General features: G+C 41.0%; 1 protein-coding gene across 1 annotated transcript in view; it reads right to left on the reverse strand.

Annotated features, from left to right (window-relative positions):
* CADPS (Ca++-dependent secretion activator) overlaps positions 1-23,530 on the reverse strand; it is a 560,788-nt gene that overhangs the window by 341,323 nt on the left and 195,935 nt on the right. Inside the window, exons 6-7 of the mRNA XM_006893865.1 lie at positions 18,428-18,661; positions 10,666-10,787 (exon numbers count right to left, since the gene is read on the reverse strand). Of these exons, the coding sequence (XP_006893927.1) occupies positions 10,666-10,787; positions 18,428-18,661 (356 nt within the window). The remainder of the gene's footprint in view (positions 1-10,665; positions 10,788-18,427; positions 18,662-23,530) is intronic.

The following is a 23,530-nucleotide window of genomic DNA, read 5'->3' on the forward strand; positions in this document are numbered from 1 at the left end:
AGCAAACGACTCGACGGCACATAATAACAACAACAACATGAAGAAAGGCCTAGCACAAAGCTCATAAAAATTGTTGTTGCTGTTTCGGATCATCAAGTCAGAACCATTTCATAGTTGAACCATCGAGTAGGTTTTCAGAGACAGTATAATTGCATGAAGGAGACTGTCCACCATTCTTCTGCTGAGCAACAGGTGGATTTAAACCAAGTGCCTTCAGGTTAGCAGCAGAGCTCCTTACCATTAAGCTACCAGAGCAGTCACAGAGTTTGATGAGTGGAGGGAAGAGGTGAAGGAATTAAGAAAGATCCAGTCCCAAAAACATGTGGCTTGAATCCACCAGCTGCTTCTCAGGGGAAGGATGGGCAATCTCCTCCTGTGTATTTAACTACCTCTGAAAACCAGATGGAGGGTCAGCTATGGGTCGGTTCCAACTCGATAGTACACAACAACAGCAAGAGTGGGCATAGATCAATGGTGATATTTTATGTCACAATGTATTGGAATGATCGTACAAAACACAATGTAAAGGAAGGAATGTGTGAAATACAGTACATATGAAATTTTTTAAAAAATTGTTGGGTTTTGTGTATGGTGTGTGTTGTGGATCTGTTTCCATTTTCTGCAAGTAGATGTCCAGTTTTGCCAGCACCATTTGTTGAGGCTATTGTTTCCCCATTCAATGGGTTTTTCTTCCTCGTCAAACATCATCTGACTGTAGGTGTTGTCATTGTGTACGACTGAGTTAGAACTGACCCATAGTTGACCCAGTGGCAGATTTTCAGAGGCTGTTAATTGCATGGGAGGACATGGCCCATCTTTCTTTCACAAAGCTGCTGGCAGATTTGAACTGTGTGCCTTTGGGGATTACCACTAACCTCCCAGAACTCATGAGGTTTGTTTTCTTGTCAAATATTAGTTGACTGAAGATAGATGGGTTGATTTTTGGGTTCTCAAGCCCATTCCATTGGTCAATGTGTCTGTCATTATACCAATACCATGCTATTTTGATTAATATAGCTATGTTGTATGTTTTAAGATCAGGAAATGAGATGCCTCTCACTTAATTTTATTTTATTTTTTTGGAAGAGCTATGTTTATTTTGGGTCTCTTTCCTTTCCAAATGAAGCTTGAAATGACCTTTTCTATCTTCTTGAAGAATGAATTCAGTGCCTGCATTGGGATTACACTGAACTTGTAGATCACTTTTGGTAGGACTGTTATCTTTACCATGTTGAGTCTTTTTATACATGAACAGGGATTACTTTTTCATTTAGCTAGGTCTCTTATTGTTTCTTATAGTAGTTTTTTGTAGTTTTTCTTCTAAAGGTCTTTTGTGTCTCTAATAAGCTTTATTCCTAAGTGTTTGCTTGTCTTGTTTCCTTTTACATGCTTTTTTGGTTGCTGTAGATAAATCCAACTGATCAACAAAAGTATGTTGATCTTATATCCAGCCACTCTACTAAACTAGTCTACTTGGTATAACAGTAAGCAGTGTCTGGCACCTAGAAAATTTCAGCAAATGGTAGCTACAGTTTTCTTAAGGAGCTCTGGCAGCCTAGTGGTAAAGAATTGTGCTGCAGATATGGAGACACACAGTTCAAAGCCACCAGTTGCTCCATGGGAGAAAGATGGGCAATCTCCTCTTGGTGGCTCCTCTCTGAAAGCTTGCGGGAGGGTCAGTTATGAGTTGGTTCTGACTCAATGGCACATAACAAGAACAACAACAGTTATTATGGATAATTATTTCCAAAGTGATGGAAATAATTGCCATTAGCTTCTCTCTTGGGATTTTATGACTCTGGTGGCACAAGTGGTTAAGAGCTTCACTGCTAGTAGACAGGTCAGAGATTTAAACCCACTACCACTCTGTGGGAGAAAAATGAAGTTTGTGTCTGTAAAGACTTCTTGTCTTGAAAACCCTATTGAGAGGTTCTATTTTATCCCAAAGGGTCATTATGAGGTGAAATAAACATGATGGCAATAGATCTAGCTTGATATTCAAGAGCAGGCACCAGTCAGTCCCACCTCATCCTTGCCGACTCCCTCTGCTAACATCTACCTAAGAGTCCTGAAGCCAGTACTTTTAATGACGCCTGCCAAGTCTCATACTTTGGACATGTTGCTAGAAGAGCTATTCCTTGGAAAGGGATATCATGCTTGGAAGGGTGGACGGTCAGCCAAAGAGAGGAAGACCCTCAATGAGATGGACTGAGACAGTGACTACAGAAATGGGCTCAAGTGTATCAGAGATGGTGAGGATGGCACAGGCTAGGACAGGGTTCAGGTCTGTTGTTTATGGGATTGCTATGAGTTGTACTCAACTTGATGGCACCCAACAACAACAACTGTGAGTGCCTGCACTGAGGCAGCACACCTGTGCTAGAATGAGAAGACCATTTAAATAGGATCTATGACTGAACCTACAAAATAACTGAACTTTTGGAAAGGAAATAAGCCCATTCTAGAGCTTTGCTGAGCATCCAGTGCTCTAGAAAATACTCTGACTTTATGATTTCTTCAAGAAAGGCACAATAGCAGAATGGGTTTAGGGTTACAGTTTGAATTTGACTCTTGGATTATCTGCTTATTATCTGTACTATCCTGACAAGTTATTTAACCTTTCCAAATCTCAGTATTTGTAGCAGCAGAATGAGAATTGCAACAGTTACCTATCTCACAGGTTTCTGCTACATGTTAAATGAAATGATGATGACTATGAAACACTAAGCATAGCACCTGGCCCAGAGAAAATGTAATCAGTGTTAGCAATTACTATTTATATCTAGGCCACATTCCCCTCTTTTTATCCTCTTCATCTTTTAGGAAAGAACGAGCCATAATTGCAATCAACAGTTACAGTGATTACCATGTGCCAAGCACTGTGCTAAGGATCTTACAGCTCTAGGGGCACAGCCTATATGGAATTGTGCTGCTAACTCAAAGGTTCGGTTCTGGCAGTTCAAACCCACCATTAACTCCAGAAGAGAAAGGTGGGCAAGCTTCTTTTGTGCAATTTCCAGTCTCTTAAAAAAAAAAAATCTACTGGAGGGTCAGCTATGAGTTGGTTCTCAAAGTGGTTCCAAAACGTGGATTGGTTTTAATCCACTTTATTGTCAAAAGAATGTGGAACGTGAAGCATAGATTTAAGTGACCTGGCCACAGCTGAGAAACGGGCCCTGTGCTCTGGCTCATTTTTGTGCTCTCATCCGGGACTCTGTGTGCTTTCCAAGCACTGAATCATCTAAAACAAGTCTCCTTGTTTTCCTGTAAGTAAGGATAGTGCTTCTAGACTACATCCTAAGGAGACTTGGTGGGACAGAGCATTACATAATGGGCTGGTTTGTTATTGTTGTTATTGTGTACCATTGAATTGGATCCCACTGGCAGAGAAAGAGATTGCTTGCCCCTCCTTCTCCAGCGGAGTATCTGGTGGATCCGAATCATATGCCTTTGGGATCACAGTGCAGCTTCTTGCCACTAGGCCTCTAGAGCTCCCTTTTAATTGGGTTGTTATCCAAAGGACTTGTGGTTTGAGTTCATAAGCAGGTCCACAAGAGAAAGATAGACAGTCTTCTCCTATTAAAATGAGCAGCCTCAGAAACTGGTGGAGATTAAACATGTGTGGTTACCTCGATACCATCTAGTTCTTCTGTCCTCCTGGCTGTGGAAGTTGTGGCTCTGATGGCCTTTAGACCTTTGTATTACCTCCTTCTCTTGTTCTGGACAAGAAGACATTAATAGTTGCATCTTAGATGTCTGCTCACACTTTTAAGATCTCAGGAACTCTTCACTAAAGTAGGAGATAATATTTTAAAATATGTATCTTTTTTTAAAATAAGTATCTCTTGATAACTTTTGTTCTTGTATCCTTCAGGCTTCTGAAGTTAAAAACCCAAGAAAAGAGGATAACATTTGAAAGAATATAGAATCCCCATGAAAACAATCTGCATAAGTAAAGCTATACAAACATTTCAGCCATAACCAAACGCCTTAAAAAGCATGTGTTGTTGGTCTTGGGAACTCAGGATTACAGGCATAGGAGATATCAAGGCCAATTAACCTAAAAGTAACCAAAAGCAATGTTCTGTGTCCTTCTTTGATGAGGAGCAAGAGGGATCTTAAAAGTTTATAAGCAGATAGCTAAAGTGCAACTATTGGTTTCTTTCAAGCTAGAGCAAAAATGAATGAAGGGGGAAAAAGATGCATGTGAACAGTTAGTCCAAGGGGATTAACTGACAATTCTCAACCTCTACAGCCCTGAGGCCAGAACACTAGATGGTTTACATCTACTACTGTTGATTGCTCTGGAAACGGTCCCAATAAAAGGTCCTAAGCAGAGTTGGAGGGAAAATATGGAACAAAATTCAAATTCCTAAGGACCAGACTGACTAATCTGACAGAGACTGGTAGAAGCCCCAGACTCTGGCCTTTAGTCACCCTTCAAGTCTGTAAGGGAGTCTATGACTCTGCTTTCAGTCAAACAATGTGTAAGACTATAATGTGAACAGTAGCACCAGAAAGTACAACCTCCTTGGGGAAAAAAAAATCCCCAAACATACTAAATTAAAAGGGCAGAATTATAGAGTTCAGAAAGTGAGAAGGGAAAGGGAATAAGGGCAAATGCAAACACGAAAGATAGAGAAGGCATGGGAAGAGTGCTGTTCCACTGTGGGGGCTGCAGGGGATGCCACAGTACCAAACATTTATTACTTACTGAATGGAAACCCATTTCCTTTGCAAATTTCACTTAAGACACAATAAAAAGCTTAAAACAAGGGGAAAAAAAGAGATTGAATGATAAAATAAATGAGGGATGAGTAGGGGCTCCAATTTATCTGAGAATGTAAAGGGCGCTGCTCTCGCCATACATACACATACACACACACACACAGAGAGCAAGAGAGAGAGTGAGAGAGAGCGCAATATATTATTTTCTTTCTCAACCAAGAACAATATTTAACACAACAGCAATCCCTGTATTGTGCAACTGCTCTAAATGACCAAGATGGGAGGGCCTTGCTTTTTAAGTGAAGAGATGGCAGTGAGTTAGAACTAAGAGTCACCATTACTAGGTATAATTAATAGAGATGAACATTCTGGATGCTAATAAATATTAGTTAAAAAAAGGTTGAGACTACCAAGGAAAAACAACCATAAACAAGGTTATTTGCTGCCACAAATTTCCAAAGCCTTAAATAGCCATAGGAATTATGAGTAAAGCAGAAGAAACTACACTCTCTTTTGTGTCTTGGACCTGTGTGATCATGGTACTCTCCCTCCACCACTGTTTTCCTTGGAGTGTTCTACATGGCAGATGTGGTTCTTGTCTTTCATCTAGGAGACAGAGGAGATCTGGGTTCAATTCCAAGTGAATACACTTCACAAACAGCCACTGTCAACTGTGTGTCAAGGGAGACTTGCATGTTGCTGTGAGGTTTCAGCAGAACTTCAGACTTGGGAAAAGCTAGAGAGAATGGCCTGCCACCTACTTCTGGGAATCAGACACAGAAAATCCTATTGATCATCACAGCAGTTCAATCCACAACCAATCATGAGGTTAGTGCAGGACAGGCAGCATCTCACTTTGTTGTGTATGAGATTGCCACAAATTAGGAGCTGAGTTACCATCAATTTGGAAGCAGGAGTGGCATCCACTTCCTAAACAACATGTTCCTCTATGAACTTTGAGAAACAATGATACTTATAGGAAGGCGTCAGGTCTTTTGCTCCTAGGGTCACCATGAGTCAATGACTCATATGGCTTGACTCAATGGCAATCAGCAGCATCAACAACAACAACAACAACACATATTCTAAAGAACACATTCTTGAATTAAAGTATGTTATGTATTCTTGTAACAAACTATGGCTGACTCTGAGAAGAATGGGAATCCCAGAACACTTGATCGTTCTAATGCGAAACTTATGCTTGGACCAGGAGGCAGTCATCAGAACAGAGCAAGGGAACACTGATGGTTCAAAATTGGGAAGGGCGTACGCCAGGGATGCATCCTATCTCCATACCTTTTCAACCTATATGCAGAACAGATTATCCAGGAGGCTGGGCTCTATGAGGAGAAATGTGGGGTCAAGATTGGTGGACGATTTATCAACAATCTGCGTTATGCAGATGACACAACTCTGCTTGCTGAAACTGAAGAGGACCTGAAGCGCCTGCTGCAGAGTGTCAAGGACTGCAGCCTCCAATATGGATTGAGACTCAATGTCAAGAAGACAAAGATTCTCACCATTGGACCAATTGGCAGCATCAGGATGGATGGTGAAGAGATTGAGATTGTACACAGCTTTAGTTTGCTTGGCTCCACAGTCAACAGTCTTGGCACCAGCAGCCAGGAAATTAAAAGGCGCATTGCCATGGGAAAGTCTGCTGTTAGGGACCTCTCCAAAGTACTGAAGAGCAATGGTGTCTCTCTGGAGACTAAGGTGAGTCTGATACAGGCTATGGTCTTCACAATCACTTGTTATGCATCAGAGAGTTGGACAATGACCAAGGAGGATAGAAGGAGAATTGATGCCTTTGAGCTGTGGTGCTGGAGAAGAGTATTTAGAATACCATGGACTGCTAGGAAAACAAACAGATTTGTCCTGGAAAGGGTTAAACCGTGTGGCTCCTTGGAGGCAAGGATTCTGAGGCTCCGGCTAACATACTTTGGACATGTAGTGAGGAGAGACCGGTCCCTGGAGAGGGACATCATGCTTGGGAGGGTGGAGGGACAACGCAGGAGAGGAAGGCCCTCTATGAGGTGGATTGATTCAGTGACTGGGATAATTGGGATGGGAGTGTCAGAGACAGTGCGATTGGCATAGGACAGTGCGGAGTTAAGGGCTGCTGTACATAGGGTCGCTATGAGTCGGAAGTGACTTGACGGCACATAACAACAACAATAAAACAACAACATGTATTCTTGAATTTTTAACTGTAATCATATGAAAAAAGCCAAGTCAAATTTCTTCAAACACACATCAGAGTCAGACATCAGTGATCCAATTACGAGTGGGTAATATTTTCTAGAAGCCACAATAGGATTGCAAAGTAATAAAACATACGGGAATATGATTCTTTTGCTTTCAGATGTGTCAAAGACAAGATTACTACGGCAGGAAAAGGGTTGGATTTATTGGTTAATGACATGAAACTACTGGGATACATGAAAGACAGCCTTCAAAGAACATTTTCATAGACAATTAACATCGAGTAACTGAGATGATAGCTGTTGATTAGTAATGGGAGACATTTTAAGCAGAAGGGTGGAGGGAAAGAAAAAGAATGCAAAGCCTCAGGAAAGGAAGAAAGGATGGAGAAGACTGTATAAGTCAAAGCTAGGAGAAGTGGGAGTAAATGGACCTGCACAAAAACAGCTCATTCATCCCACAGAGGAAACCGGAACCTATGAGGCAGAGGAAAACTACCAGAACTGAAGAATGACAATGAAAAAGGAAAGGACTGTGTTGGAAAAATAATTCAGGGTTTAGAAGTACGATGAAAAGCAGGAGAGTTTATATAGAAAAATAAAGGAAACAGGAGCACAGATTTTAAGCCCCCCACTTGGCGTATCCCTGGAGGACTGTGTTGATGTTAGGTGCCTTTTAGTCAGTTCCAACTCACTGGAACCCCATGGGACTCAGTGGACCCGCCCGGGGGTTTTCTAGATGTAATCTTTACAGGTGCAGACGGCTAAGCCATGGGAATCCCAGGGCTCTCATTCCCCTCCGCTTCCCACTGCAGGTGTCTAGTCAACCACAGCACTGTGCTCCTCCAGGTCCAGAATCGGCTTCAGACTCCTTATCATCGCAGCGGCCCCTATGAGCCACTACTGATTGACTGAGGAGACTGTGGCCGTGAAACTCACGTTCTTGATGTACTTACAATCCAATTTCCGGTAGCATTTTGGTGCTACCTACTCATTGAAGAGAATTGAAAACTATGTATATTCCTGGTTAGAAAATCAAAACACTTCAGAGTGAGATATCTATGTGTGTGGATATAACCACACACAGGAGTATGTATACATATGGAGCATAAGCATTTCAAGTAGGTAGGTTCATGCATGCATAATTTCTTTTTTAATCTGACACTCTGCTTTACACAGATACAGGCTCATGAAAATCAACTCAGGATTTACCCTGGCAATTGAAACCATAAAATACCATAAATAATATAAATTGTGTTTTGAGTTAAAATGTTGTTTATGTGCCGTTGAGTCGCTTGCGACTCATATTGACCCTTTGTACAACAGCCCTAACTCTGCTCTGTCCTGTGCCAACCACACTGTCTCTGACACTCCCATCCCAATTACCCCAGTCACTGAATCAATCCACCTCATAGAGGGCCTTCCTCTCCTGCGCTGTCCCTCCACCCTCGCAAGCATGATGTCCTTCTCCAAGGACCGGTTTCTCCTCACTACATGTCCAAAGTATGTTAGATGGAGCTAAGAATCCTTGCCTCCAAGGAGCCGCCCAGTTTAACCCTTTCCAGGATGAATCTGTTTGTTTTCCTAGCAGTCCAAGGTACCCTCAATACTCACCTAACTCATTTGAATAATCAGAGCTTTCTCCTCTCTTGTTGACATTACATTGGATGTGTCATCTTAAATATTAGGCAGAAACATCACATAGGCTCTTCTAATCCCATAGATCACACACCTTAACAAAGATCACACACCTTAACAAAACAAGAAACCTGGTGGTGTTGAGTTGATTTCCAATGCATAGCGACCCTACTGACCAGAGAAGAACCACTCCATAGGGTTTCAAAGACTGTGATTTTTACTGGAGCAAATTGTCTTATCTCTCTTACATGGTACAGCGAGTTGGTAGATTTGAACTAACCATCCAATGTACATAATCCACTAGGTCACTATGTGTTATTATTTGATAAGGACATACAGAGAGTATAATCTAACATAATAACATTAACTAATTATCAGACCATGATCATCGGTAGGAAACAATTGAAATTAAAATGGAATTGCACTGATTGCCAGATTCATAAGGGGGAAAAAGTTTTTAAAAAGAGAGTGAGACTGTTGTTTGACAAGCTGCACTGGGTTGTTCCATTACTTGCTGCACCTACTCATTAATTTCACCCCACTTCTGAGCATCAGAGGCCTTTGCCTATTCATGTAAGAACCACTTGAAGGCAGAAAACGTCCTCCGATTTTCTCTCTAGTCCAGGAAACATTCAGTGCTTTCTTTGAACTATTTTGTTTGAACATCCTGGTACGTTATTCATGTTCTGCCAAACAGTTCATAATGCTCTGGGGGAGGAGAGGCTGCGGCTACGGCTTATCCTTTATACGACTCTCTTATGAATTAACAACAACAACAAAAAGATGCTCATTAGTCTAGGCTGGCTTAACAAGAGAGAAAAGGAAGGGAACGGGGCCTGGGGTAGGGAGGGAAGAGAGCAAGTCATCTTTCAAGAATATTTGAAGCCTGAGAGGCCACTGACTCAGATGAATGAACCGTCATCTCTCCCGTAGAACATGGCAAGAGACTCTAGCCGGTCCCCCTCCAATGCAAACAGTGATCTTTTCAAAACATGCATGTAACCATGCTTCCTCATACTTTCCTCCCCAGGGTCTTACAAGGGTCTGTAAGGTCTAGGCCCTGGAAGCTTATGTCACCACTGTCCTATTGTCCTCTGTGTGCCAGTTATTCTTTCAAGTGGCCTTCCTCCAATACCCTGCGGCCCTTGTTTTTCCCAGCTGCTTTGCAGAAGCAGTTTGCTGGGCATAAAAATCTCTGCTCTCATAACCTTGATAGCCTTTACTCAGCTTTCAGGATCTCAGGTCAAGTGCCCTGAAGTGGAAGGAAGGGGTATTGTGGATTCTGACTCCACAAACTAGTTCAAATCCCCCTGTAATCTACTCTCAAAGCACTCTTTCCTTCTACACATTTCAAACCTTTGGTAACAATATATTTATGTGGTGATTTAACTATGAGATGTCTCACTAAACTGTAGGAGTGGAAGAACCACAGTAAGGTTCACTTTCTTTTCCACTAAGCCAGAGCAATTGGCACACACACATACATATACACGCAAACAGCGAATGTAATGAATAGGTGTTGATTTGATAAATTAATACATTGGGTTCAATGAGATATACTGCTTCCATGATATATTTATAATGGTTGTATATAGAAAAACATTTTGAAGAATTTGTAAAAGGTGGCCTACTGGCAAGAAGCTGCACTCCAATCCCAAACGAATGTGGTTCAATGCCACCAGCTGTTCTGTGGGAGGAGGATGGGCAATCTCCTCCCATGCAATTAACTGCCTCTGAAAACCCGTCAGAGGGTCAGTTATGGGTTGGTTCCAACTCTACGTTTCACAACCACCACCATCAAATATTATTTGGAAAATTAAAAATATTTATACAAAACTCTTCTCTACATCATAATTCAGGATGGAAGCTGTAAGTAAACTCTCTAGGGTGAATACTTAAAGCATCCAGAATGAAGTCTGCTTCTTGAATGTCCTTTGGTTTTCTGTTTTGAAGGAACTGGAATTCTTGTCAAGCTGACAATAAAAATGTAATGAACCCACCCTTTTCGAAATTAACAAATCCTTTCCCTTGGACTTGGCCTCAAGGAAGCCAATGAGAACAGTATCTAGCAGATGAACCGGGAGGTATAGCTTACGTAGGCTTGGAGGCTTCAGCCTGGTCAGTCTGCAGCTTCTCTCCTCCTTCCACCTCCATCGTGCAGTACACAATGCGGTTTGGAGCTAAGGATTTGAGGCCTTGTACTTCCATAATCACCACCTGGAAACAGAGTCACACACAGTAGAAGTTATTGCCAAAACCCAATCGCAGTGTCACCCATAGGGGAAAACAGAGAAGAGAAGTTATAGAAAAGCCAACATGTTTCTTGTAAGTTCTATCTGGTTTGTACTGATCACACTGGAGCCAGTCTTATACAAAGATGTAATTTCTCACAGTGTCGCTCATTGCCTCTCCAACAGAAAGACAAGACTTTGAAATTCAGATGTTCACAGAGATCAGAAAGAGGAAACAAATAAGATCACTTTTCAATTTCATAAAGTAATAGGCTTTCCTTTAAAATAGTCTAGTTTTTTAGTCAACATTTCGAAGGGACGTGGCACAAGAGAAAAGAAACCCTTTTTCCTTAATAATAAGTCCAGTGCCAATGCCAGATAAAGGGTAAGTAAATTCAACATGAAGGCAGAGATTGCACTAGGGGATGGAGCGGGCTGCGGCACTCCAAGAGCACACGCTTCGTGTAGAGAAAGGGTTACTAATCAGCTGTTGCCGTTTGTTCCCCCCAGGAGAAGATTTAAACCTAAATCGTAATGAAAACCAGAAATCTCATTTCGAAATGTTCACAATGAATAATGGATAAAATATACCAATCTTGTACAGGTCAATGTTATTGTATAAAAAAACAAAACGAGTCTTCACTAGAATACCCTCTGGTCTAGACTTAGGGAAAGGCCAGCTCATGACAGAACAAAATATCTTATTTACATGCCTGGAATTTCTCACTGTTACCCTCAACTTCTCACATTGCCCTTGTTATCCTGTGACACTGAGTCACTACAATGCACAGCAACCCTATAAACAAAGGCTCTGACCCTTTCCCTATCTTGAGTTAATCTCACCATGTCTGACACACAGCGTCCCGTTGCCAGTCAATGTGTCAATCCCTCTATCAAGGGTCTTCTCCTCCTGCACTGACCCACTACCCACCAATTATGATGTCCTCCAAGAACTGGCCCCTCCTCACAATATGTTCAAAGTCTGTGAGATGGAGCTTCACAATCCTTGCCTTCAAGGAACACTTAGGCTTCCCTCTCTCCAAGACAGACTGTTCTCTTGGTAGTTTAGGGTATGCTCAATAATCTTTGTCAACACCACAACTCAAAGGCATCAATTCTTCCTCTGTCATCCTTATTCATTGTCCAGCTCTTAGATGCACAGCAAGTGAGAAGATCATTGCCAGGATCAGGTATATCTTAGTACCTAAACTGATATAGTTGCTCTTTAGCAAATCTGGAAAGGTTCTTGACAGATTTTCCCAATGCATCTCATCATCGGATTTCCTGACTGCTGATGCCAAGGGTGTTGATTGTGGATCTGAGTAAGATGAAATCATTAACTACCTCAATCATTTTTCCAGCTATCATGATACTGTCTATTGTCCTAGTTGTTGTGTTGTTAAGCGCAGTTGAGTCATAGGCAACTCACAGCGACCCTATGAATGACAGTCCTTGACACTTGCTTGACTTTCATCCTTTCTCCAGGTTCGTAGGGTTTCCGGAGGCAAACTATTTATGGAAGTGGATGCCACCCCTGCTTCCTAGTAGTGAAGATATATTTTTCTCTATGTTCAGATGCATTCCATACTGAAGGCTGCAGTCCTTCCTTGACCTTCTGCAGCAAGTACTTCTCACTTTCAGCAAGCAAGACTGTGTCATCTGAATAACAGGTTACAGATGAGTTTTCCTTCAACTCTAATGCCATATTCTCCTTCATAAAGCCCAACTTCCTGAATTATCTGGTCTGCATACAGCTTGAAAAGGTATGGAGAAAGGATACATCCCTGATGCACTTCTTTCTTGATTTTAAACCACACAGTGTTCCTTTCCTTTGTTTGAACAACAGTTTCTTCGTCTATGTATAGTTTTCATATGAGCACAATCAAGTGTTCTGGGATTCCCATTCTTCTCAACGTTAGCTACAATTTGTTGGGATTCACACAGTCAAATGCCTTTGCATAGTTGATGAAACATAGATAGACATCCTTCTGTTACTTTGCTTTCAGCCAGGATTCATCTGACATCAGTAGCGCTATCCTTACTGCTGCAGCCTCTTCTAAATCCAACTTACATTTCTTGTAGTTCTTCGTCATTGTGCTGTTTTAGTCATTTTTGGACAATCTCCTTCAAGACTTTTCTTGTGTGTGATATTGTTCAATAATCTCCACATTTTGTTGGATCACAGTTTTTGGAAATGGGAATAAATATGGATCTCTCCCAGTCAGTTGGCCAGGTAGCTGTCCTCCAGATTTCTTGGCACAAGCTAGTGAGCATATCCAGGGCTGCTTCTGTTTGTTGAAATATGTCAAGTGTTATTCCATCCATACCCAGGGTCTTAGTTTTTGCCAGTTCCTTCAGAGCAGCTTGAACTTCCTTTGTTATCACTGGTTCTAGATCATATGATACTTCCTGAAATGGTTCTGTGTCAGCCAATTCTTTTTGGTACAGTGACTCTGTGTATTCCTTTCATTTTCTTTTCATGCTTCCTAGACTATTCAATATTTTGTCCATAGAATCTTCTCAGGACATGCTGAACAAGTTCTTCCCTTTGATGATCTAACCCAGCTCTTTACACATTTTGTTATAATACCCCCTATGTTGTTGTTGTTGGCACCACAGAGTCAGAACCAACCCATCACTGACCCTCAGGTGGGTCAGGGGAAGTTAATAGCACAGGAGGAGATTGTCCATCCTTCTCCCACGGAGCAGTTGCTGACCTCGAACCATGTGCCTTTGAGATTGTAGTACAGTTTCTTGCCTCTAGGCCACAAGTACTCCCCATAATCACCTATAATCCTAATCAACAATGCTCTATCACTGAGAAAAGTACAGAGGAAAGATTGATGATTAAAATATAAATCAAATGTCATATCAGAGGTCTGTAAAGTAAAAGGTATATTATTTTAAATCATTCAGTTATACTCTAAAAAAAAAGTAATGTAAATACACAAGAAGAAGAATGTGACTTGATTCAAGGAAGTATGAGTAGTACTGAACCAAGATTCAAATATTGGTTTTGTTATTGAAATATTCTGTGGTCCTCAAACTTCATTGTGAATCAGTGTCCCATAATCTATTTGTTAAAACAAGACTTCTGGTCTCTACTTACAGAGTCTCTGATTCAATAGGCTGGGAAGTTTGGGATTCTAGCATTTTGCTAGTCTGAGAACCACACTTTGAGAACTGTTGTTGTTGTCGTTGTCAGGTACTGTCAAGTTTAGTAGGACTCCCGGTGACCCTAAGAACAACAGACCTGGACCGTGTTCTGTCCTGTGCCATACTCATCCACTCTGACACACTTGAGCCCACTGCTGCAGTCACTGTGTCAGTTCAACTCGTTGATGGTCTTCATCTCCTTCCCTGACCCTCCATCTTTCCAAGAATGATGTCCTCCAAGGAATAGTTCCTCCTAGCAACATGCCTTACATATGTGAGGCAAAGCTTTGCCATATTTGCCTCCAAGAAGCATTCTGGATGCACTTTAACTAACACATATCTATTTGTTCTTTGGGTAGTCCATGGGATATTCAATACTCTTCTCTAACACTCAAAGGCATCAATTCTTCTTTTGTCATCCTTATTCATTGTTCAACTCTCAGATGCATAGCAAGAAATGGAAAAGAACTTGCCTGAATCAGGCATGTCTTAGACTTCAAATGGACATAATTGCTCCTCAATAATTTAAAGAAGTCCCTGGCAGCTGACTTGTCCAGAACAATACATCTCTTGATATCCTGAGTGCTAGTATCAAGGGTGTTGATAGCAGATCCCAGTAAAATGGAATCTACAATAGTTTCAATCTTTTCTTCATATCAGGACATTTCTTATTAACCTAGTGGTATCTTCTTGATATTGAGATTCAATACATATTGATGGCTATACTAGGACTCAAAGTACTAGTACTCAAAGTAGTCATGTGGTGTTGTACAAAGACCTTGCCTTTCAAACCACTTTTTTTCTTTCCAATCTCTTGAGCCTCAATACTGTTACCTGTAAACTGGGGGAACGATATGTGTCCCCCAATTTTGAAAGAATCAAATGAGACAATGTATGTTGTTGCAATGTACCACTGACCTACAACTAACCCATAGCTGACCCTCCAGGAGGTTTTCAGAGGCAGTTAGTTGCACAGGAGGGGACTGCCCAGCTTTCTGCCATGCAACAGCAGGTAGATTCGAACCACATACCTTTGCATTGGCAGCCCAATTGCTTATCATTAAGTCACTAGAGCTCCCTAGACAATATATACAATATGAGATTTTTCCACTGGAAAGAATCACAGAAATAGGAAGTAGACTAGAAAGAGCACAGGTTTTGGTCTTTCAAAGATCTGAATTCAAATTTGCATCTTCACTAATTATGAAATCTGTGCATGTTTCCTGCCCTCTTCAAGGCTTTTTTCCTGTATCTGCAAAAGCTTAGAAATATTGTTAGGAGGACTTTTGCTGAGTTAATATCTGCAAACATCCAATACATGGTTGTTATTGTTGTGTTGTGGTTAGGTGTCATCGAGTTGCCCAAGACTTTTAACAACCCCAAGAATAACAGGCCTCAACCTTGACTTATCCTGTGCCATTCTAAAGGTCTCTGATCTGCTTGGCCTCACTGTTAGAGTCCCGGGGTCAGTCCATCTTGTTGATGGTCTTCCTCTCTTCTTCTGAGCCACCATCTTCCCAGTATGCTGCCATTTTCCAAGGACTGGCCCTTCCTTACAACATGCCCAAATTCAGGGAGATGACGTTTCACCATCCTTGGCTCTAAGGAAAGCCCACGTTTTACTTTCTCTAAGACAGACTTATTTGTTCTTCTGGCAGGCTGTGAGACACAAGGCGGCATTCTAAAGATGCCCACTGCTTTCTCCAGAGGACTCCCCCACTCCTTGCCCAAGTTCATGCCTCTAGGTTGTCTCAGCTCCCCTCATGCTGAGTTAACTGTTCCCCAGTGTCCCTTCTAGCTACACAATTCTACAATTTACATAAACTATGCCTTGCACCAACCTGCACATTCAAATCCCAGACTGCCTGGATGAGGTGGCAACCCTCTCTCTCCTTCTCCAAACACATTCACAAATAGATGCACAATGACTTTTGCTGGCAGGTTTAGTATGATGTGCAATTTGGTGTTCTTCCAATTAAGAAGTATTAGAGGACCCTAGGGCATTACATTAGGTACTTGTGCTCAGAAGTTAAAGTCTGTTTGAATCATGTACACAGGAGAGTGTGGCTGGATTCATCCATGTTTATATTTCAGATAATCAGCTGCATAATATTGAGTACTGGTAAAGAATTAGAAAATTACAGATTTAAAAGCTTTGTGAAAAAAAATCAATAAACCACTTTCTCCCTTTTCTGTGGGAAGATAAGAGGCAGTAGGGAATAAATTGCCACCTCTAATTGGCAATAATCAAATTCAAAGACACCTAAGAAAAAGCATTCAATACATCAGCTGGCAGGAGTAAAAAAAAAGTTTCTGTGAAACTACACGGATGATTTTTCACACACCAAGTGCTTTATATTTAATTGAATTCTGTCTCTTTTGCAAAATACATGTTTAAAACACTGTAATGTGACTATCTGGATCTGAACTCAGCACAGGAAAACAAATTACCAGCAGTTAATTGACAGACAGCCATAATGGGGTTAGAGAACATTCATTAATCTCTACAAATTTTTATTAAATTGGAAGAAATATGATCTATTGTCTTCACTGGGTCTTGCCAAACACAGGGTCATAATAAAATTCTTCGTGTAATTCTGAATTTTACTAAGTTATTAGTGGTTCTCAAACTTTAGAATGCCTTAGAAATAGCAGGTTAACTCACAAAAATGCTGACTAAAATGCTTATATACTGTTTCCCACCCCTGACAATTTTGCTGAGTCATATTTTAAACATCATAGAATTAAACCATTTCATGTGTGCAACTTAACAGACATGGTAAATTTACCAAGTTGCGTAACTATCAACAAAAATTAGTGTTAGAATATTTTAAACTCCTTCAATAAGGCCTCTTATGGGATTGGTGCATAATAGAAGCACTGATCTACTTTCCGATGCTGTTGATTTGCCTCGTCTGGGCACTTCATAGAAATGGAATCACACAGCCTTGCCTTTAAGGGGTGTACTGTTTGAACTTCATCCAAAACAAATTTGTTTACAGAGCACTTAGTATGGAAGTATAATTCAGTATATGTGGTCTTGTGGGTCTGAAGTCATTCACTGACCACCGTGTCATCCAGGTTTGGCCATGCCACAGGATGTTAGTATTTTGTTCCTTTTTGTTACTTTATAGTATTTTGCTCTATGAATTTACTATATTCTGTTTATCCATTTACAAACTGATGGACATTTAGGTTGTTTCTGAATTTTTATGATTATGAATCATAGTATGATTATGAAGCTGAGGGCAATGATGGCTTGGCGGTAGTGGACTCAAACCTTTCATGCTGGAGAGCTTGGGTTAATTCTGACAGTGTGCACAATGCATGCATAGGCTCCTCCCATTTGTCCAGAAAGGCCTTGTGTTGCTGCAATGCTGACCACGTTAGAGTGTTGAGACTAACACAGGCTAGAAAAAAAAATCCTTGGCAATCTTCCTATGAAAACTATACAGACCATAATGATCTGGTCTGCAACTAGTCATGGTTATGGTATGGAGCTGGGCAGCGCTTTTGTTCCTCTGGGCATGGAGTTTCCTTGAGTTGGGGTCTGACTTGATAGCTGCTAAGAGCAACAACATGAATAATGCTGTCGAGAGCATTTGCCAGCAGTTCTTAGTGTGGGCATATGCTTTTGTTTCTCACAGGCAGAGAAACACCTACCTAGTAGTTGAGATGCTGGCTCACATGAATGTTTGGCTCTTTGAGAAACTGTCAAACTATTTTCCAAAATGTCTGTCCCTGTTTATGTTCTCTGTCCCCAACCCTCCCAGTAGATATTCTGGTTCAGTAGGCCTTGGCTTGTACCCAGGAATCTGTAGACTTAACTAGCTTCTCAAAGAATTCTGATGTATGTAGATTAAAACCACAGCCTCAGGGTATGTTCATAAGAACCATACACGTGAGTAGATGCTCTAGCGAAATCCACTGACTTCTTGAGTATTTTGCTACGATATTGGCTCACATGAGTCTTACTTTGGGTGCTAAGATGAACTAAACAAAAGCTTATCTAACACAACAAAAAGACTCTCTACTAGAGAGATAGATTTTTCTCTCTCATCTATCTCTTATCAAGATAGGTGAGAGAGAAAATGTCTAATTAGCTACAAAAATGAGGCTATATAGCTTCTATCACACTGGCAAACAAACTGCCAAAATTCAACCCCTCTCAATTGCACAACACCTTTAAAAAAATCCTGAATACAGCTGTAAGGCAGAGAAAAGTACAACCACTATGGGAATACAAGATTAAATTTAGTAAGTAGTTCTTAAGATTTCATTTCCTTAAGAAATTTCTGGGTTTCTGGAGATGGGGACTCACTCGCTGATTAGCTGACCTATGTTTAGCAAGCTGTTACTTTAATAACTGCTCCTGGGGCTCAAGAAGGGAACCAGCTGATTGTGATGCATCTGATCACCCAGGTTCCGCCTGCTGTGCTAAGAAGCTTTCAAGGGTTCAGGGCTTTTTACCTCCAAGGAGAAAGACAGCACAACGTCTGACTTGGAGAGCTGGTTCTCACTCTCCTCGCCCATGTCGATGATGGATGCGTTGTGACTGCGTTTGAGCTTCTGAAGCTTGAACTCGCCGCCTTTGGACACCGGCATGCTCTCCAAGTTGGCCATGAGCAGGTTGACGGATGACTTCAGCTCCTCAATGTACATGTTTTCCATCTCTTTGGATACGAATTTGGGAAATTTGCGTTCCTTGCAAAGGAAAAGAGAAGTATGAGCAGAGGCGTAAACAGGCATGTGATGTATATAGATTCTATCTTACAACCCAGAGTTATTCTAGCATCTATCAGATGTCTGAGGTTGTAAAAATGGTTTGCATTCAACTACTAACTTAAAGATTGATGGTTCAAATTTACCCAGAGGTCCTGAAGAAGAAAGGGCTGGCAGTCTGCTTTGGTAGCAAGTCAAGCAAGTACAATTACAGCCAAGAAGAAACCTGTGAAGTGTTTCTACTCTAGCTAATATACGATCATCATGAGGTAAAACCAACTCCACACAACAGAAAGTTGTGGTTTTTTTTTTATTACTGGGGCATTGTGCTAGAAAAAATACTTACCCTTGTTGAGTAGACAGTTGTCTGCCTTCTAATAGAATACACACACACACACACACACACACACACACACACACACACACAAAGTCAAATGTTTTATTTACAGTTCTATATTTCTGGCATTTTCCACCAGAAAATTTGATTTGTGGAGAGAAAAATGAAGTGATATTTTTCAAACCTGTTTTCAGAGCAAACAGTTTGTTTCTGTTGACAAAATGCAGTGGGCTGTTTTAAAATTATGGAAACAGAAAGACACCCTATTTCTGGATATCTATACAGGATTTTTCCTCACATGAATAATTCAAAAGCGAGTACTTTTGAGAGGTTTCAAACACAGCCTATGGCTATTTCTAAGAATAGTTACTATTTTCAAGAAAATGGAAAAAATTAATGAAGTGATAAAAATGTGATTCAAATTCTTTTGAGAAGGAGATAAAGCAATTTAGTTTCAGTATTGACCTCTAGTTTTCTTTTCCTTGCTTACAAACTCAGTTGTTGCTGCAACATGCTCTCGCAATAGCATTTATTTCTGCAGATCTTTAACTTATCCACATACCTTGAATAACTTTGACTTATCCTCCTCTCAAAAAAATAATTTCCCACAAACAACAAATGCTAGAGAGGCTGTGGAGAGATTGGAACCCTGATTCATGGCTGGTGGGGGTATGAAATGGTTCAACCTCTATGGAAAGTGGTTTGGTGCTTTCTCAAAAAGTTGGAAATAGAAATATCATTTGACCTAGCAACTGCACTGCTGAGAATACACCCTAAGGAAACCAGAACCGCCATCCAGACAGATGTATGCACACCCATGTTTGTTGCGGAATTATTCACACTAACAAAGAGATGGAAACAACCCAAATCCCAACAACAACAACAAAGTGGAAAAACTCTGGTAAATTCACCCAATGGAATACTATGCAGCACTGAAAAAAGAATGAACTCATAAAACATTACACATCATGCGGGTCCCTGGAGGACACAATGCTGAGTAAAAAATCTCAGTCTCAAAAAGAGAACTACCTCGGTTCTGACTCAACAGCAATGAGTTGATAACCTTGTTACATCTAGTTTTTGTGGTTTAGCTCAGTAAATGTCTGGTGACATTTGGGGCAGTCACGCTCTGCTTTCATTTTCTTCAAGATCTTAGCGTGTCTGATTATTGCCAGGGCATATTAACTCTGTTTGGACTGTAAAAGAAACCTTTTACCTTCACTCTCCACCCTCCCCCCCCAACCCCAGGGGGCTGCTTGTGCCAATGGAAACACACACAAACACGCACGCACTCACACACGTCTAGACAGATGTGCGGGGAAGAATAAATACATCTGGATGCGACCTGGTCGAATTGCTTTACAAAGAGCCTTTTTTGCTGGACATTTACACAATTCCAAACCAAAGCTACAACTGCATGTATTTAGCCACGCTGATAGATTCAGTAATTTCCATCAAACCAACAGAAGGCCAAGAAGCAACAGTTTTGCAAAGCAATCCACCAATCCCAGTCTCTTCCTTTCTCTCTCATGGTGCGAGGGCTTGTCACGTGATGTCTTCTGTAGGGTTGGAAGGTAATGAAACTTAGTCATTTCCCTAAGTAACTGAGACGCAACGCCCTGGGTCTGTGCCTTGACCGTGGGCTCCAGAGCCAGTATGTGGCTTGGCAGAGTCCATGACCTATATTTCTACTGTATCCGAATGCAAAGTGGTCAGCTTTGCCTTCAACCAAATGTTGCCTCAGATAAATTTTATCCATGTGCTTCCGGGTAGGAAGACTGTTACTGCCTTAGTGGAAAATAATTGCTCAAGATATCTCCAAATAAACAATTGCTATATTTAAAAAAAAAAAAGAGAACTACCACATAACACCATTGTTATGATGCAAGATTGATACGGAGGGCTGGCAGGAGAATAGGGGAAAAGTGGATAGAAAATGAACACGGTATTAGAACAGATGAGGGAGAGAACTGTTTAAAAGGAATATATGACTAGGCATTATAAGAGAACATTAAGCAATATAAGAGGTATATTGCAAAGAGGACTGGGGAAGGGGAAAAGGAAGCGGGGGAAGGGAAGAAATTGTGCAACAATGAAAAATACTAAAAAACAAAAAGCAACGTGAACTGGGGTGAAGGCAGGGAAGGAGGAAAATGTGTAACAATAAATAAATGAAAATTCAATTTTTCTATAAACTTTTGCCAAAGTCACAATTAAAAAATTAAAAAAGAATCATTTCCCATTGAATTGTAACACTGTCCTCCCTGTCCTTGTCTGATGAGGGGTAGCGAAACCAATTTGATTTTTGTTGCAAGTAACAGAAAATTATAACTTAAAACAACAAAGGGAATTTATTTATTGAAATTATTCCAAGATAGATCTGTCTCCTTATCAGGCTAGGATTAGGAATGAGATTATGTTATGATTGAGTTTTCACTCCTAGTCAGAGTTCAGGTTTCTGAGGAATGACTTTTGGCTCTGCCTGGCTTCTCATAAAGTTATGAAAAGGCTGCTGAAGATCTAGACTTCATGTATATGTGTGTGTAAAAATTATTTAAAGGAACATAGGTATTTCCATGGAAGATAGTTTTTCATCCCAGACTTCTCACCCTAACTGTGAACAAAATGGCTTAGGACACAGACACACCCTGAACAAGTATCTGTGAACAGGACTATGCTTCGATGAATTGCTCAAGCATCAGTGATAGTCTCCATCCTTCCAGCGAAGAGTAGAAGTCGTGGGTTTTCAGTACCTGACTAAAAAAATTCCCTTATCTGGCCAATCAGATCCACATTCTCAAACAACTAAACACAGAGGCAGCGGGGCCACTGTAATCAGTTGGTGGAGTTAAATCTTTAAGATAATGTGGACTCAGAAACTGACGTCCTGTTGGATCTATGAAAAGAGAACAAGACACTTAAGAAAGAGGAGGAAGGAAAGATAGGCATGTTGCTAGGAGAGGCTATTCCTTGGTGAGGCACTTGGAAGGGTGCAGGGTCAGCTAAAGGGAGGAAGACTCTCAACCAGATGGGCTGACACAGTGACCACAGCAGTGGGCTCAAGTGTGTCCGAGATGATGAGGATGGCACAGGAGAGGACAGGATTCGCGTCTGTTGTGGACCACACCACTGGATTTGACTTTCTCCTGCGTGTGCACGTGCACGCACACACACAGGAACAAGGAGAGGAGGTAGGTCAGGTCCCAGAGCTATGAGCGTGGCTCTTGGTCGGTTTCCAGTCCCTGTAACCGGTATTCCTGTGGCTGCTCAGATGACATCGGCGAATGCAATCCGGTGTGTGCCAGGAGTAGAACTTTGCTCCACTGAGTTTTCAAAGGATGATTTTTTTTAAAGTAGATTTCCTGGCATTTCATGCATGGTGCCTCTGAATTTGTACTCCTTTAACATCTATGAAGCCTAGTTATTTTGTATTTGTGTTCTTTGATATTCTCATTTCTTTTTCCCTCCAGTAACTTCTTCTACCTTCCTATCTAGAAAAGTTGTTGGTTTTTGTTTGTTTGTTTTTTCTTGCACTAAGGAACTTTGACAGAGAATGAATCCTCAACATTCAGCTTGGGAATGCTTTCGTAGCCATGTTCTCCCTTCTTGGAGACAGCCAAACATATCTTTTTTTTGCCAACTCCTTGAGTGACTCACCGCCATTTTCTAAATTTCAGCTTCAGAATTTTGCTTTCCTTATTACACTCCGCTAGTGTGTTTGGGCTGAAACAGTGACTGGAATAATGGTCTCAAACATATGAGAAATGGTAAGAACAGCACAGGGAGGGCAAGGTTCAGCTCTGTTGTTCATGAGTCCTAGTTAACTGGATGGTCCCCACTTACAAAAATAGAGAATTTGCTCATAAGAAGTAGCTCAAGTTCTTTTAATGCTTGGTCATTATAACTAATGGATCAATTATGAAACTTTCTGTTCAATGTCTATATTTCCTACGGATTGGAAGAGAAGGGCCATATTTGTCTTGATACCCTTATTCAAACTCAGGTATTGTATTAACATATTATATAAAGGCATTCAATAAATATATATTAATTAATGGGTGGTTGTTGTTGTTATGTGCCATTAAGTCACCTGCGACTCATAGTGATCCTATGTACAGCCCTATACCCTGCTCTGTTCTGTGCCAGCTCCACTGTCTCCAACACACCCACCCCCATTATTCCAGTCACTGAATCAATCCACCTCATAGAGGGTCTTCCTCTCCTGCGCTATTTCCAAGCATGATGTCCCTCTGCAAGTACTGGTCTCTCCTTGCAACATGTCCAAAGTACGTCATATAAAGCTTCAGAATCCTTTCTTCCAGGGAGTAGCCTACTTTCACCCTCTCCAGGATGAATCTATTCGTTTTCTTAGTTATCCATGGTATATTCAATACTCTTCTCCAGCACCGCAGCTCAAAGGCATCAATTATCCTTCTATCATCCCTAGTCATTGTCTAGCTCTCTGATGCATAACAAGTGATTGCAAAGACCATGGCCTGTGTCAGGCACACCTT

Source organism: Elephantulus edwardii, unplaced genomic scaffold (genome assembly GCF_000299155.1).
Source record: "Elephantulus edwardii isolate Elephantulus edwardi_28Jun2011 unplaced genomic scaffold, EleEdw1.0 scaffold00132, whole genome shotgun sequence".
Classification (NCBI taxonomy): domain Eukaryota; kingdom Metazoa; phylum Chordata; class Mammalia; order Macroscelidea; family Macroscelididae; genus Elephantulus; species Elephantulus edwardii.